General features: G+C 40.7%; 1 protein-coding gene across 1 annotated transcript in view; it reads left to right on the forward strand.

Moving 5' to 3' along the window:
* Window positions 1-14,179, forward strand: part of TYR (tyrosinase) — a gene marked incomplete at both ends in the record, with an annotated part of 51,712 nt that overhangs the window by 12,862 nt on the left and 24,671 nt on the right. Inside the window, one exon of the mRNA XM_084279640.1 lies at window positions 9,280-9,427. Within this exon, the coding sequence (XP_084135766.1) occupies window positions 9,280-9,427 (148 nt within the window). The remainder of the gene's footprint in view (window positions 1-9,279; window positions 9,428-14,179) is intronic.

The raw sequence follows: 14,179 nt of genomic DNA on the forward strand, positions 1-14,179 counted from the left end.
TGAGGGTAGGGAGGCTCTTCAGAAGGATCTGAACAGACTGGACCAATGGGCTGAGACCAATGGGATGAAGTTTAACATGGCCAAATGTAGAGTTCTGCACATGGGACATAACAACCCCATGCAGCACTACAGGCTTGGGGGAGACTGGCTGGAGAGCTGTCAGGCAGAGAAGGACCTGGGGATGTTGGCTGACTGCAGGGTGAATATAAATCAGCAGTGAGCCCAGGTGGCCAGGAAGGTCAACGGCATTTTGTCTTGTATCACAAACAGTGTGGCCAGTAGGTCTAGGGAAGTGATTGTGCCCCTGTACTCGGCATTGATGAGACCGCACCTTGAGTACTGTCTCCAGTTCTGGGCTCCTCACCATAAGAACGACATTGAGGTCCTTGAATGAGTCCAGAGAAGGGCAATCAGACTGGTGAAGGGGCTCGAGGACAAATCCTATGAGGAGTGGCAGAGGGAGCTGGGGATGTTTAGCCTGGAGAAGAAGAGGCTGAGGGGAGACCTTATCACCACCTACAACTACCTGAAGGGAGGTTGTAAAGAGGTGGGCGATGGTCTCTTCAGCCAGGTGACAGGTGATAGGACAAAGGGAAATGGCACAAAGCTGCACCAGGGCAGGGTCAGATTAGATATTAGAAAAAAAAATCACTGAAAGAGTTGTCAGGGCCTGGAACAGGCTGCCCAGGAAGGGGGTTAAGTCACCTTCCCTGGATGTGTTTAAAATATGGGTAAATGAGGTACTTAGGGATATGGTTTAGCATAGGACAGGAACGGTTGGACTTGATGATCTCAAAGGTCTTTTCCAACCTTGTGATTCTGTGATTCTGTGAAGAGGTGTGTCATGCTTGCTACCAGTAGGCTCTAATGTTTTTCCTGTGATTTAGACTGTACTTCCAATAGACTGGGGAAGAAACTACATGTTTATGAGGATGTATGCAAGTCAGATATGATTCAGAAGCCAAACAGCTTAGGTAGGAAGAGAAGCAGCATCTATTATGCTGGTCATAGTGGTGCATATTTTATGGATTCATCCAGTTAGCTCAGTGCATGGGCAGAGGAGGACTGTTTCATCAGTTCATCCAGATGCCCCCTCCCTGACACTCTCCATAGTCCTCTGAGAGCATCCATAGTATCCCTCATATGTGGTTGAAAACGGGAAGAAAAGGAACGAGCGGCTCCTTTTCTCCTGGCAGTGCGAGTTGACTTTTTCAAGGCCTAGGATCCATAGGGAGTAAGCCTGGGAAACTGAGGAAAAGCTCTCTTTCTAGGGCAAGACTAGAGCAAAAACCATCCTTGGATGCACTGTAGACATGCAACCATAATACCAAAACAACCTAACATTAGATCCTCTCTATTCTAAAGAAAAGCCTGTTAAGAAAGTGACCATGCTTGCTCATAGTCCAATGCACAGTGCAATTGCCAGATACTACATTCTTGTCTAACTTTTATAGCCTAGCTAAAAGAGATCTACACGAGTTGATATGGGGGACAGTAAAGGTCAACAGAGTGATGTTACCTTTCTTTCCATAAGAAAATTTCATTAGAGCCAGAGATAACTGGAGTGAAACTGTGTCCATGTTCCATGAAAAGGGGCTTTTTTGGTGACGAGTCTGAATGTAAGCCAGATGTGGCTCAATAGGTACTTATGTATATTATTTTAGATCTAGAGCTTATTCCATTAGACACCGTGTTGTTCTGAGATAGATTTTAAAATTTCTTTTCATTTATCTCTCTCTATATATTTTAATCTGAATTACCTCAACACTCAACTTTACAGCACAGGACCATAAACATTTCTGTCAACTAGCTTCCTTATTTAGCTAACAAGACAGTCAACACCTATGATCACTTAGAAAAACTGATCACATAGAAGATCCACTTTTGGGCAAAATTTTATGCTTTTTCATGCTTGAGTGCACAAGAAAAGAGACACCACCTTTTTACCCTTCAAAGGGGTAGGCATCAGCATCATTATCAGCAGATGCTAGCAATGCAGGCTGAATCTGACGAATAGAAAATGCTCCTACAGAGACAGAAATGATGTCACTGAAAAGAAAGCACAATAGCTTAAACAGCAAAGTTCAATATTATTCAGTAAAACAACCCCTCTTTGAGACTGAGCAAACAGGTTACCCTCTTACTCTGGGACAGGGCAATTTCTGCTTTGTATGAAAAACAACAGGTTAAAATCAGTTTATATGTTACCCCTTGAAGTGGGAGCAGTTATTTTGCATAGGATTTGTTAAATCATGGCCCTATCTGGGGAGCACTGTTGACTTCATTAGACACTTCATGGATACAAGAAGAGAACCAAAAATACCGGTCTCATTTATAAACAGAAGGTGAGATCAGAAATGGATTAGCTGACTGCAAGTGAAATAGTTTGGTTTCTTCTTTGTGCACTTCAGTTTTGGTGTGACACTTTGAATGCTACTGCCTAAGAATAAGACATGGCTAAAAACACTTAGAATTTCTTTATGAGCAAATTCCACATTCAAGGTTATTTTACTTATGGCAACTTTGAATGAAAATCAGTGTCTTCTAAGTTTTCTACAAAGTGAGACAAGAACATTTAAAAAAATCTAAAACTATATCACTTTCACAATTCATTAATTAGCTCATGACATATGGTATCAAGTCAAGCCATGTCATAGCATTCCACTGTCTGTCACAATTATGTATAATTACTGCTGTTCTGTCATGAAATAATGGGATAAAACATCAAACACTACAAAATGTAATTTCATTATAATATGACATTTTCCTTTTTTTCTCCTGAAATGAGAGATTTTAATCTGGAAGATTCTTCTCAGTTCTTTCACTGTAATCCATATAGTTAATGACCAGTGGTTTCTCAAAATGAAGTTTGCCAACAAAAAACTTCTAATTAGAAAAGTTTTAGCCTACAGCAAACATCCCTCAACCACCTCAAACTCTCAAACCCTGGGTAAATTTATGCCACACATCCTGTCAAGATGCTGAGGGTTATTAGCAGAGAACTAGAAAGACTATTCAGCCCTGACCACAGTGAAGCTCTACAAGACTAATTTTAAGAAAAAAACCTACATGTTGACATGGTCTAAATTAGCTAATCACAAACTTTCATTTACTATTGCCCCTAGGCCAAATTCTGCAGATCTTGCAGCACTCTAGAGTGATTACACTAATAATATTGCTTGAGAAAATATGTACGATTTAACTATGAAAAATTTCCTGTGAGACCACCAATAGTGGAAAAAAAAAATCACCAATATAAGCCAGAAGATCAGTAACTTCAAAAACCAGCATGGATATGACCTTAAAATCCTTATAGCTGTTTCTTCATTCCTATTTTGAAATAAATGCATCAATCTGACGTGAACTTCTTTAAAATGTTAAATCCTTATTAAGGAAAAGCTCATGCTCAGTGAAGATGGGACTGTTTATCAGATATTGGAGTTTAGATACAGAGTCATAGAATCGCAGAATCATTAGGTTGGAAAAGATCCTCAACATCATTGACTCCAACTGTAATCATATCACTGCCAAGTATACCACTAAACCGCTTCCCTAACCACCGTATCTGCGTGTGGGAGTGTTCAAGGCCAGGGTGGGTGAGGCTTTGGGCAATCTGACATAGTGGAGGGTGTCCCTGCCCATGGCAGGGGGATTGGAACTGGATGATCTTTGATGTCCCTTCCAACCCAAAGCATTCTATGATTTTATGTCTTTGAAATACCTGCAGGGATGGTGACTCAACTATGCTCCAGCATGTCAACGTCTCTGTTGTAGTGAGGAGCCCAAAACTGAACACAGCACTCGAGGTGCAGCCTCACCAGTGCTGAATACAGGGGGATGATCACTGCCCTGGTCCTGCTGGCCACATATAAAAACCAGTGTAACCAACCAGTAATGGGAGGTGATCCTGGCCTCTCTTAAGACCCACTTGGAGTGCTGTGTCTAGCTCCAAGGTCCTCAGCACAAGAAAGACGTTGCTAATGGTCTCTGAGCTCTGTGTAGTTTCTGCTAAGCATACTTAATGGTGCTCCAGTCAGTAGCAAATGAGGAGCTGAGGAAAACACTACAGTTTTCAATATATAAAGCTTTGCATTTGACTGATTATACACTGACTTCTGTGGTCTCCATTACTGGATTGTAAAATCCCCAGTTAATATCATTAAATACTCTATTAAAGGACATGATCCAACTACATGTTCAATGAGAACCACCTATATATCATCCTAAAAACTGTCAGGCAGCCTTAATTTTGAGCGGCATCATTATGTTCTCCTGTAATAAACTTTGGCTAAAACCCCTTCTGATTTAATTTGGCCTGGCTCCAAAAAAGCTACTTCAAATCTACTGGATCTACTGGACCATTAATTTACAGGACTATGACCAGGAGTAGAATCAGTTCAGTGATCCCTTACAAAAAATATTTTTCTCTTATCAAAATCACTGGTAAAATTTGCATTCATTTCAGTGATGTATGCCCTAATGGCTGTTTCTAATGCACCATAATGAAACAAGAGTTTAAAAAGGATGTCTGAATGCTATGGGTTCCTATGCTGGCCAGATGATTTAACAGCTCACTGCCATCAGGAACAGTTCTACTTCTCTATGTAGTCTCTTTCATCCAGTCGCTGTCCCTCCTTTTTTGGTACCACCAGTGGTTCTCATCATATGAGATACAGTATCTCGGTAGCCTGTAAAGAAACTGACATCCCATTCTCCAGAGTAGTTTACTGCCAGGCTAGTGAGCTAAATCAGTTCAGAAAATGACTGACCAGGAAAACATGTCATAGAATCATAGAATCATTGAATGTATTGGGGTGGAAGGAAAATTTATTGGTCATCTAGCCCACCCCCCTGCAGTAAGCAGGGACATCTTCACTAGATCAGGTTGCTCAGAGCCCCATCAAGCCTGACCTTGAACATCTCCAGGGATGAGGCCTCCACTGGGGAGGTTCCTCCGCTGGGGAACCTGTTCCAGTAATATACCACCCTCATAGTGAAATACTTTTTCCTAATATCCAACTTAAATCTACCCTTTTCTAGTTTAAAACCATCATCCCTCATCCTATGGAGCAAGGCAGGTGGGGAAAGTGGAGTTCTGCCTAGCTGGAGCCAGGGAGCTCTATTTCAGCTCACTGCACTTGTAGATCCACAGCCTTACGTTTTCTGTAGGGCTGATTTTATTGCAGCAACCTTAGCAAAACTTCCTCTGCTCTGAAAACTTAGTCATGTTTTCACATACTCTTTAATTGTCTCTAGCTCGTTTCATAGTATGTCATCCTGAATAACTGATTGTCCTGAAGCATTTTACAAAGTTCTAGAGAAACAAATAAAAGCCCAGCTAAATAAAGGGATACCACATTTTTGTTTTATTCCTGCTCACTTTGTAGTTTATATGGAGTTTTTGTAACAAGATATCAGATGTCAGAACTACTCATGTGCATGGTTAAACATGATGTCACCTTTGACACTGACTGAACGCACCCCAGTTAACTGAGAGCTTGTGGGTGGGGTTGTTATTATGATTTTGGTTGTTAAAATAAATTGCTTGTGTACAGACGTTCCATGAAAAGTTGAATAGAGCTAAAATGAGTATTATATATATTTTACGAATTATTAGATCAAGTGTTTGCAATGCATTAAGAAATTTTAAGAAGTATCCCAAGTCTGATATAAATCATCTATCTTTCTGCCTACACTCTGCACAAAGTTTATCTTCCCTTAAACACAGATATAATGCAGCTGAATTTAAGTGGAAGAGTTGATTCAGAATGATATACAGATTGATCATTTTCAGTTAATATTCACAGAAATCTCCTATTATTGCTACATCAGCTGATACAAATGATCACATGTTGTGGTCATCAGAAAAGAAGGCCAAAATTGTTGACATCAGTTGCTGTGAGTTATGGACTGTCAATGAACATAATTCTTCAGAGGTAACATTTTATTCTGCAGTTTCCCCCCACTGAAAGCTAGGTAACATAGCATTCACCATCACACAAAGTTCTGTGGGCAAGATTTTCCCATTGAGATCTTCTGCCCATTGCTGTTTATGTCACCCTGAAGCATCTTCAAAATCTCAGGCTACATGTGATGTATTTAAAACCTGCAGGCATCTGTAGGCATTAAAAATGTTCCTCTTTCTCTCCTAAATCCAGACTTACATCACCTTGAAGTCTCACAATTTTCAACATAATCCAACTCTACCTCCTCAACTGGCTTGATTATGTTTTCAACTCCAACTTGCCTTGAATTTCTCAAAATCTTTGTCATATTATTACAATAAGAAAGATCACAGAATCACAGAACATTAGGAGTTGGAAGGGACCTCAAAAGACCATCTAGTCCAATCCCTCTGCCAGAGCAGGATCACCTAGACTAAATCACACAGGAATGTGTTGAGGCGAATTTGAATGTCTCCAGAGAAGAAGACTCCACAACCTCTCTGGGCAGACTCTTCTAGTGTTCCATCACCCTCACATGAAAACATTTCTCCTATATTCACATGGAGCTTCCTGTACTCCAGCTTGCACCCGTTTCTCCTTCTCTTATTGCTGGCCATCACTGAGAAGAGCCTGGTTCCATCCTGGATAGTTACTGTCATATATTGGTTCCTCACTGTCACAAATACATTTTCATCCTTAGTAGAATTATCAGTGTTTTTATCATAGAATCATAGAATATCCAGACTTGTAAGGAACCCATAAGGATCATCAAGTCCAACTCCTGGCTCCACACAGGCCCACCCAAGTCAGAGCATGGGACTGAGGGCATCGTCCAGACACTTCTGGAACTCAGTCAAGCTCAGTACTGTGAACCCTTCCCTGGAGACCCTGTTCTAGTGCCTGACCCGTCCTCTCAGTAAAGGATCCAATTTAAACCTCCCCTGTCATAGATTCATACCATTCCCTCAGGTTCTATCAGCATCTTTTTCACTCCCCCTCGTCAGGAAGCCATAGACTACTGTGGGGTCTCCCCTCAGTCTCCTCTTCTCCAGGCTGAGCAAACTTCAACCTTTCCTCATACATCTTCTGCTCCAGACCCTTCACCATCCTCATTGCCCTCCTCTGGACACTCACTAATAGTTCTGTATCCCTCTTGTACTCTGGCACCCAAAACTGCACCCAGGACTCGAGGTGAGGACACACCAGTGCAGTGTAGAGCAGAACAATCCATGGTCCGGCTGGCAGTGTTGTGCAGGATACAGTTGGCCCTCCTGGCTGCCCTAGGCACACCAATGGCTCATGGGTAATTTGCTGTCGACCAAGACCCCCAAATCCCTCTCAGCACAGCTGGCCTCCAGCACCTGATCCCCTAGTCTGTATGGTGAGCCAGGCTGCAGAATCCAGACCTTGCCCTTCTTAAACTTCACACTGTTGGTGATTGCCCAGCTCTCTAATTTCTCCAGGTCTCTCTGCAAGGCTTCTCCACCCTCAATGGAGTCAACAGCTCCTCTCAATTTGATGTCATCTGCAAATTTACTAAAGACACCCTGTAGTCCTTAGTCCAGGTTGTTTATGAGAATATTAGTAAGAACTGAACCAAACGTGGAGACTTGGGGAACCCTACTAGTGACTGGCTGCCAGCCAGATGTAACCCCACTGGCAATCATCGATGCTTTTGTGCCAGATGCTTTCCTTTTGTTTAAAGAGATTAACAGACAAGGCAGAGCCCAGTGAGGGAAATTAGTGGCAAAGTGATGCATTCATTTCACACAGAAGATCAGAGTCCCAGTGGAGTCTATAACTCGGGTTTACAAGTTCATAGAGTATGACTGTAAGACAACTCTAGCCACTTCTCAGTTACTACTTTGTGTAACTAAACCAGGAGCAAATCCAAAGAGAAAAACAGTAGGCACTGAGCACCTGATTTCCTCGTTATATATGAGGGATTTGACAGGCAAAGGGTTCTTTCACAATAGCTCTAGTTCAGTCTCACAAACTGAACACCTACTGATGGTTGTCACATTTTAGATTTCTTCCAAAAGGAATCCAGCTTGCAATGACACAAATTGCTCTGTAAATTGAGTTACAGCATGAAACAGGACTTTTGTGTGATTTACCTCAAAAGTATATTGCTGATCCTCATTCTGAATAGTTCCTGGTCCAAATAAGTAATAAAAGCAAGAGTTTAAAGTCTGTGAGGCACTGCCCAAAGAGAAAAGCAAGATCGTCTTTGCCCCACCTGGCAGACCTGACAAACTGCAACAATATTAGGAAAACTCTGAGAAACATCACAAGCATATTGTTCACAGCCTTTTTTAGTTGATTATTAAATTGAAAAGATGTTTTAATATGTCTCCACTATGCTTCCTGCAGATTACAGAAATTTTGAGAATGAGATATCTTCCAAACCAAATCAGAGAGACAGATGAAACGTTTTCTAGCAGGGCTTAAATAGTAGGACTTGGATGAGGTTAAAAAATAGATTGGGAGGATAGTGTAGGTTTCTGCTTTTAATCTCCTGGAAGATCCCAGGGAAAGATACAGTGGTTAAACTGACTTTTATTAGGAGTCCTTAGAAGTAGGGGGGAAGCTTGACTATTGAGATGCTGAGAAGGGCTACCAATATCAGAGCAGAGGTATGGATAGGCTACCAAAATAAAAACTAATGGAGAGACTGATCTGATCTTACGGTATTTCCTGTTTGGTAGCTGGGGTTTATGACCTCTTCCCAAAGTGCATATTTTAAGTGCCTTCCAAAATAACAGTAATCCACAGACTTTCATCCTGGAAATTTGGCCGTGGAAGATTATTGATTATTTACCAAACCCTTTTGTACAGATTATAACTTGCGTTGCATTGTGTTGGCTCTCACCAATAAAATAGCATGTTCTGTAGAGACAAACAATATTAAATAATCTATAAATGAGATATAATTAACTTTTATTTTAGAAACCAGTAAGTACAGAGATCAAAAATAAAAATAAAGTGAATATATTTTCTCATGATAAATAAATGCACATGCATAGATGTCTGCAGGGATTACATTGCCTTTTCACAGACAGGCACAATGGGCAAAGAAATTAAAAAATATAAAGCAATTAAGCAGCACATTTCCTGATATACTGCATTAGCTACGTCGGGAGTTCTAGTTTAGCTTATTCTAATTTGCTATGCCTTTGAAACGTATTAGCACTCCTTTATGTCTTTTCCTAAGCCCTTGTCTAAAAAGCTGAACGTAAATGAAGTTAAAGTAGGTACTTTGATCTTCAGTCTTACTGGGTAAAGAATTATATGCACTGTCATATCAGCATGTGATTTCCTCTTCAATATATAGGCTTTGCTGATCCACGGACTGCAATATCAAATATATCTCAAAGCGGTTTGCATAACGCACTTCACATCTACATGAATGGTTCCATGTCCCAAGTACAAGGCTCTGCAAATGATCCTATCTTTGTACTTCACCATGCGTTTGTTGACAGGTGAGTTTAATTCTTCGTAGTAAACCTAATTTATTTTATGTTTTTACAGTGTTCTTCTCACCTACATCTCAAAACTGCAAATATTTTACATGCCTTTGCAAGCACAGCATTTTCAGACATGTACAAGTGAGCTCTGCTGCTATTTGAGAGCAAGTGTCTTTTCTAACTTGTCTGTATGCTCACTGGATTAAATATAATTTGAGAAGTTGACAAATGTATTCAGCTTTCATTACCAAGGTAAAAATAGTTCCTCACTGATGTCATAGTGTTTAATATATATGGATGTGTATTTCAGGAAGTATGGACCAAAAGTGTGTGACTCATTTTAACATAACTGTAATCAGTTGGAGCAACTCCTTTACATTCTAAATGTCAGTGCTGTTTTAATTTCTATTCCATAAGGAAAATCCGAGTGTGCTATTCATAAATTAAAAAGAAAAAAATCCCTATTTCAGTGTGACAAACAAAATTGTGACCGTCTCTCGATGGAAGAGAAGTGCACAGCTGTGCAGAGTGAAAGGAAAGCAAACAGAAGGATATCATGTTTATTAATAAGAAAGGGAAGTGGAGCACGGTTTTCCAAGCAAAGAGTGAAATTGCTATGTCCAGAACAGCATTCCAAGTTTTAATGATGACCTTAAAAATTTCTGTGTCACTGTAGTATATGTGAATAGCTGCAAACAATGTACTATAGAGTGCTTTACTGCAGACTGTGATGACTAAAAAGCTGTAAAAAAGAAAGTTAGCCAAGTGGAGGACTGTAAAAGCCACACAAACAACACTTGTTCTGGTTTGCATTTTCTTACCTATCTTCCTGACTACACTGGCTGTGACTTGGCTACTGCAATAGTCAGAGCAAAAGAATTATCGCCCCATACAAACTTTTGCGACTTTTTCATAAATTTGCATGCTCAGAAATGTATTGACTGGTACCCTGCCTGCATGCAGCAAGATTTATTCAGAAGAAAAGAAAAATAGTTTTGCTATTTGGGTCACTGAGGCATGCAGCACAAGAGGGATGCAGATTATATCCTATGCACACCATGCTGTAATGAAGTTCTCAAGTTTTAGGCAGTTCACACCAAAACCTTTAGAAAATTTTATTGTATTTAACCAAAAAGCTAGTTGGTATAAACCCCAAATATGAACTTGGGGTTTTTTCTCCTTAGTTTCTATATTTAGTGAGCCAAATAGTTGTATTCTTCATACTTTACCTATCCAGAAATAGGGCATTAAGTCTAAGCTGGTCACTCAGGCATCAGTGGTATGGTTCCTTCAAAGGGTGATCCACCAGTCTTCTAATACTGTAGGGAGTATTGTATCTGGAGGTGTCAGTTTCATAATTCTTCTCTGTGAAAAGCTTTTCTTCAGAACATTTTAATAGTTAAACAGTGTAGCTTAGCTGTGATTTAGCATATCCACCCATTGACTGCTTTGCGGGATAGGTGCCCAAGGATTTCAGGTGTGGTTACAGATTTTGAGTTTGGCACCTGGAAATTAACTTTCCAACATATAGGCTATTAAAAAAATACATCAATTGAAAATTCAGAGAAAAAGAACACAGAAGGGAAAGCATTATGCTCTGCAATATGAAAAGAATTGTTTTCTGTAGACGTTCACACTTGTGTAAGACCCACGCATCTCTTAGCTCCCACTCATTCCAGGGCTTAAGTAGCACCTTGGTCTTCATGCTGACCCCTCCTACAGAGGAATTTCAGTAACAGTCATTATAAGCCCCTGGAAATACTTTTCATAACTGTAGTTGTTATCCATTTTAGAAGGCAAAATTATTTGCAAAAGATAACATCATTAAATTCTACTAATATTGAGGAAATAAATCACTGCACAGGCACTGTGGGGGCAATACAGATATCTGTGATGCAACCTCATCCCATCTGTGGCAGAAAGAACGATACCAGTGCTCTGTAGCTGCTGTGTATATGGGCTTTAGTACACATGGATGTAAAAACTGATGATAATTCTGCCTTTTGTATAAGTGACAGAAATGCATTAGCATGATTAGGGTTACTTAGCAGCCTTATCCATGACAGATTAATCATGCTTTTAGTTATAATTAATAAGTAGGTGACTGATAGGTACGTACAGTACACTTAAAAAAAACCAACCCAACCCTGTTCCTCTCCTACATAGACTTTAAATCTGAAGGGCTGCAAAGAAGTTCTTTTCTGAGAGGCAATCAAGAATACAAAGAGTAGAGGAAATGGGAAAAGCAGTCTCCACAGCACCAGCGGCTTTTTTTTCACTTTTTTTTTTTGCATATCAGCTTTTCTCATTTGGGCAGAACACTTCTGAGCTGATTGCTATCACTAAGTTGGGCCTCTGGGCTTTTAACTAACTTTTAAAATAAATCTGTTGAGGACAGAATCTCTGCCCGGCCTTGGTGAAGACATAGAGAGTTGTGAGATGGGGATTTACTGGCAAAGGTTATAGAAAGATGGAACAGGTCTGCTGGGTCTTGGAAAGGCATGGAAAGGTTCTGTATCAAGAAATGAAGAATCACCACTTCAAGCACCCATGTGGGACCCAGAGCAGGGATTGCTCACTCCACTGCAAATTCTTTGGGTGAAGCTGAGTGCGTAGTTTGATCTACCAAACACACATCTCCTGGAGATGTGTTTCCTTCCCATTGATTTCAACTAGAATTTTGAAGAGCTGTTGATCTGAGCTTCAGCTAACCCATCTGCAAAGTGGGTGCTATTAGGTGCCTACGCAACAGGGACCCTGTCAGGGTAAATGCATTAACGACTGTGAAATGCTCAGTTACGACCATAATAGGAGTGATAGAAGTAAGGCAATAGATCATTGGAACTGATTTTACATAGAAACATATGGTACAGAGGAGGATAAACAAGTGTATATGGAGTCTGCTGACAGGTGTGAGCCAAATGTTAGGAGCTGCTTTCCAAACTGAGCAACAGTCAGCCTCCCATCTGCTACCCCCCAGCCTTTCCTACCCAGGCCTGGTGCACAAAGTGAGGGATGGATGGACAGAGCAGAGGTGCAGTTGAGAAGGTCTCTCAGCTGAATGGCAAAGGGCTTGCTTACAAGCACTGCCCTTTTTTAGGTCATTCTCTTTCAGGAATGCAGAAGTATGAAGGTACCCAGGCAACAGGTTTTTTTAGCAATGATAAATCAATCTCCTTACCTTATTATTTGCTAGCCAGAAGACCTAGGGATCAGGCATCAGTGCTTGGTAAAAGCAGGTGACCACCCCGAAAGTTATTAATTGTTAATTGAATGGCTTAAAAAAAAAAGGCAACAAAATATACATTCAGCAAAAGTGAGAACTTTTTTAGCTCTGTGAAGCATTTCTCTTAATTGCAAATCTCTTTGCTATTCAGATATGCTCTACAGTCAGCACAAGGGAATAACAAGGGAGGAGTCAACCCACTCAAGCTGGAAGGAGCAGCTGCATAAGCAGTGAAAGCAAGGGCCCACAGTCCCACTTCAGCTCACTAGGGTGTTTTCTTTGGTCTGAAAAGGAACTCTTTCCTCTCTGTCAACTTTTCGGTCTCTCACAAAGTATCTTCATCTGTTCCTCATGCACTTCTGCCCTTTAAATGTTTCTTCAATCTTTCTTCACATTTTTGTTCTGTACCTGTCTTCTCTCTGACTTCCACATCCTACCCCAACAGTTTCTCCCTCAAACTGAAATAAAAACTAAATAGCAATGGGGAAAATAAATTGCCATTACTTTATACCTGAACAGCAACTAATGCACTAGGGCCCCAGCTCTCATCTTGTTTCTAACTTGTGCAGTAATGGGCAGGGTCTATTACAGTAATATAGATGACCTAATTTTAAAACAAGCTATTTAGAAGTGATTTTTCTAGAGAAACACAGTAGGTTGTAGACTTTCTGTCTCTTGCATCTCTGAAATCTACTTTTGTTAGACTATTTGTACAGCTGGGTCCAGATTGCCAGTTCTAGTGGTACCATCATTACAGAACCTTTGTTTCTGGCTTTCATGAGTAACCAAACAGCTCTGATCAATTGTTCCTCTTTGTTCATACCCTTCTACCATTTCTTTGCTCTGTCATATCAGATGAACTTCTGGTCTCTATTTTCAAGACCCTTCACTGCCCATACCCAAATCATCCCTTATTGCTTAAGCATAGGAATGGGTTTCCCAGGGAGGTGGTGGAGTTACCGTCCGTCGAGGTGTCCAAGGAAAGATCAAGGGAGCTGGGCCTGTTTAGCTTGGAGAAGAGGAGACTGAGTGGTGACCTTATTAATGTTATAAATATGTAAAAGGCGAGAGTCAGGAGGATGGAGCCAGGTTCTTCTCCGTGATGGCCAGCGATAAGACTAGGGGCAATGGGTGCAAGCTGGAGCACAGGAAGTTCTATGTGATTGTAAGAAGAAACTTCTTCACTGTGAGGATGATGGAGCAGTGGGACAGACTGCCCAGAGAGATTGTGGAGTCTCCTTCTCTGGAGACATTCAAAGCCCACCTGGATGTGTTCCTGTGTGATTTAGTTTAAGTGATCATGCTCTGGCATCTTTCAAGGTTCCTTCCAACTCCTAATGTTCTGTGATTCAGTGATTGGATTAGGTACTTAGGGACATTGTTTAGTTAGTAATATAGGTGGTAGGAGAGTGGTTGGAGTAGATGATCTTGGAGGTCTTTTCCAGCCTTAATGATTCTGTGATTCTGTGATTCATTGCTGAGTAACTCACCCCTTCAACGAGTGCATGGAATCAGTCTCTATCTTACATCTGTTTGGCATT

The sequence above is a fragment of the Gallinula chloropus genome (assembly GCF_964237585.1).
Source record: "Gallinula chloropus genome assembly, chromosome: 1".
Classification (NCBI taxonomy): domain Eukaryota; kingdom Metazoa; phylum Chordata; class Aves; order Gruiformes; family Rallidae; genus Gallinula; species Gallinula chloropus.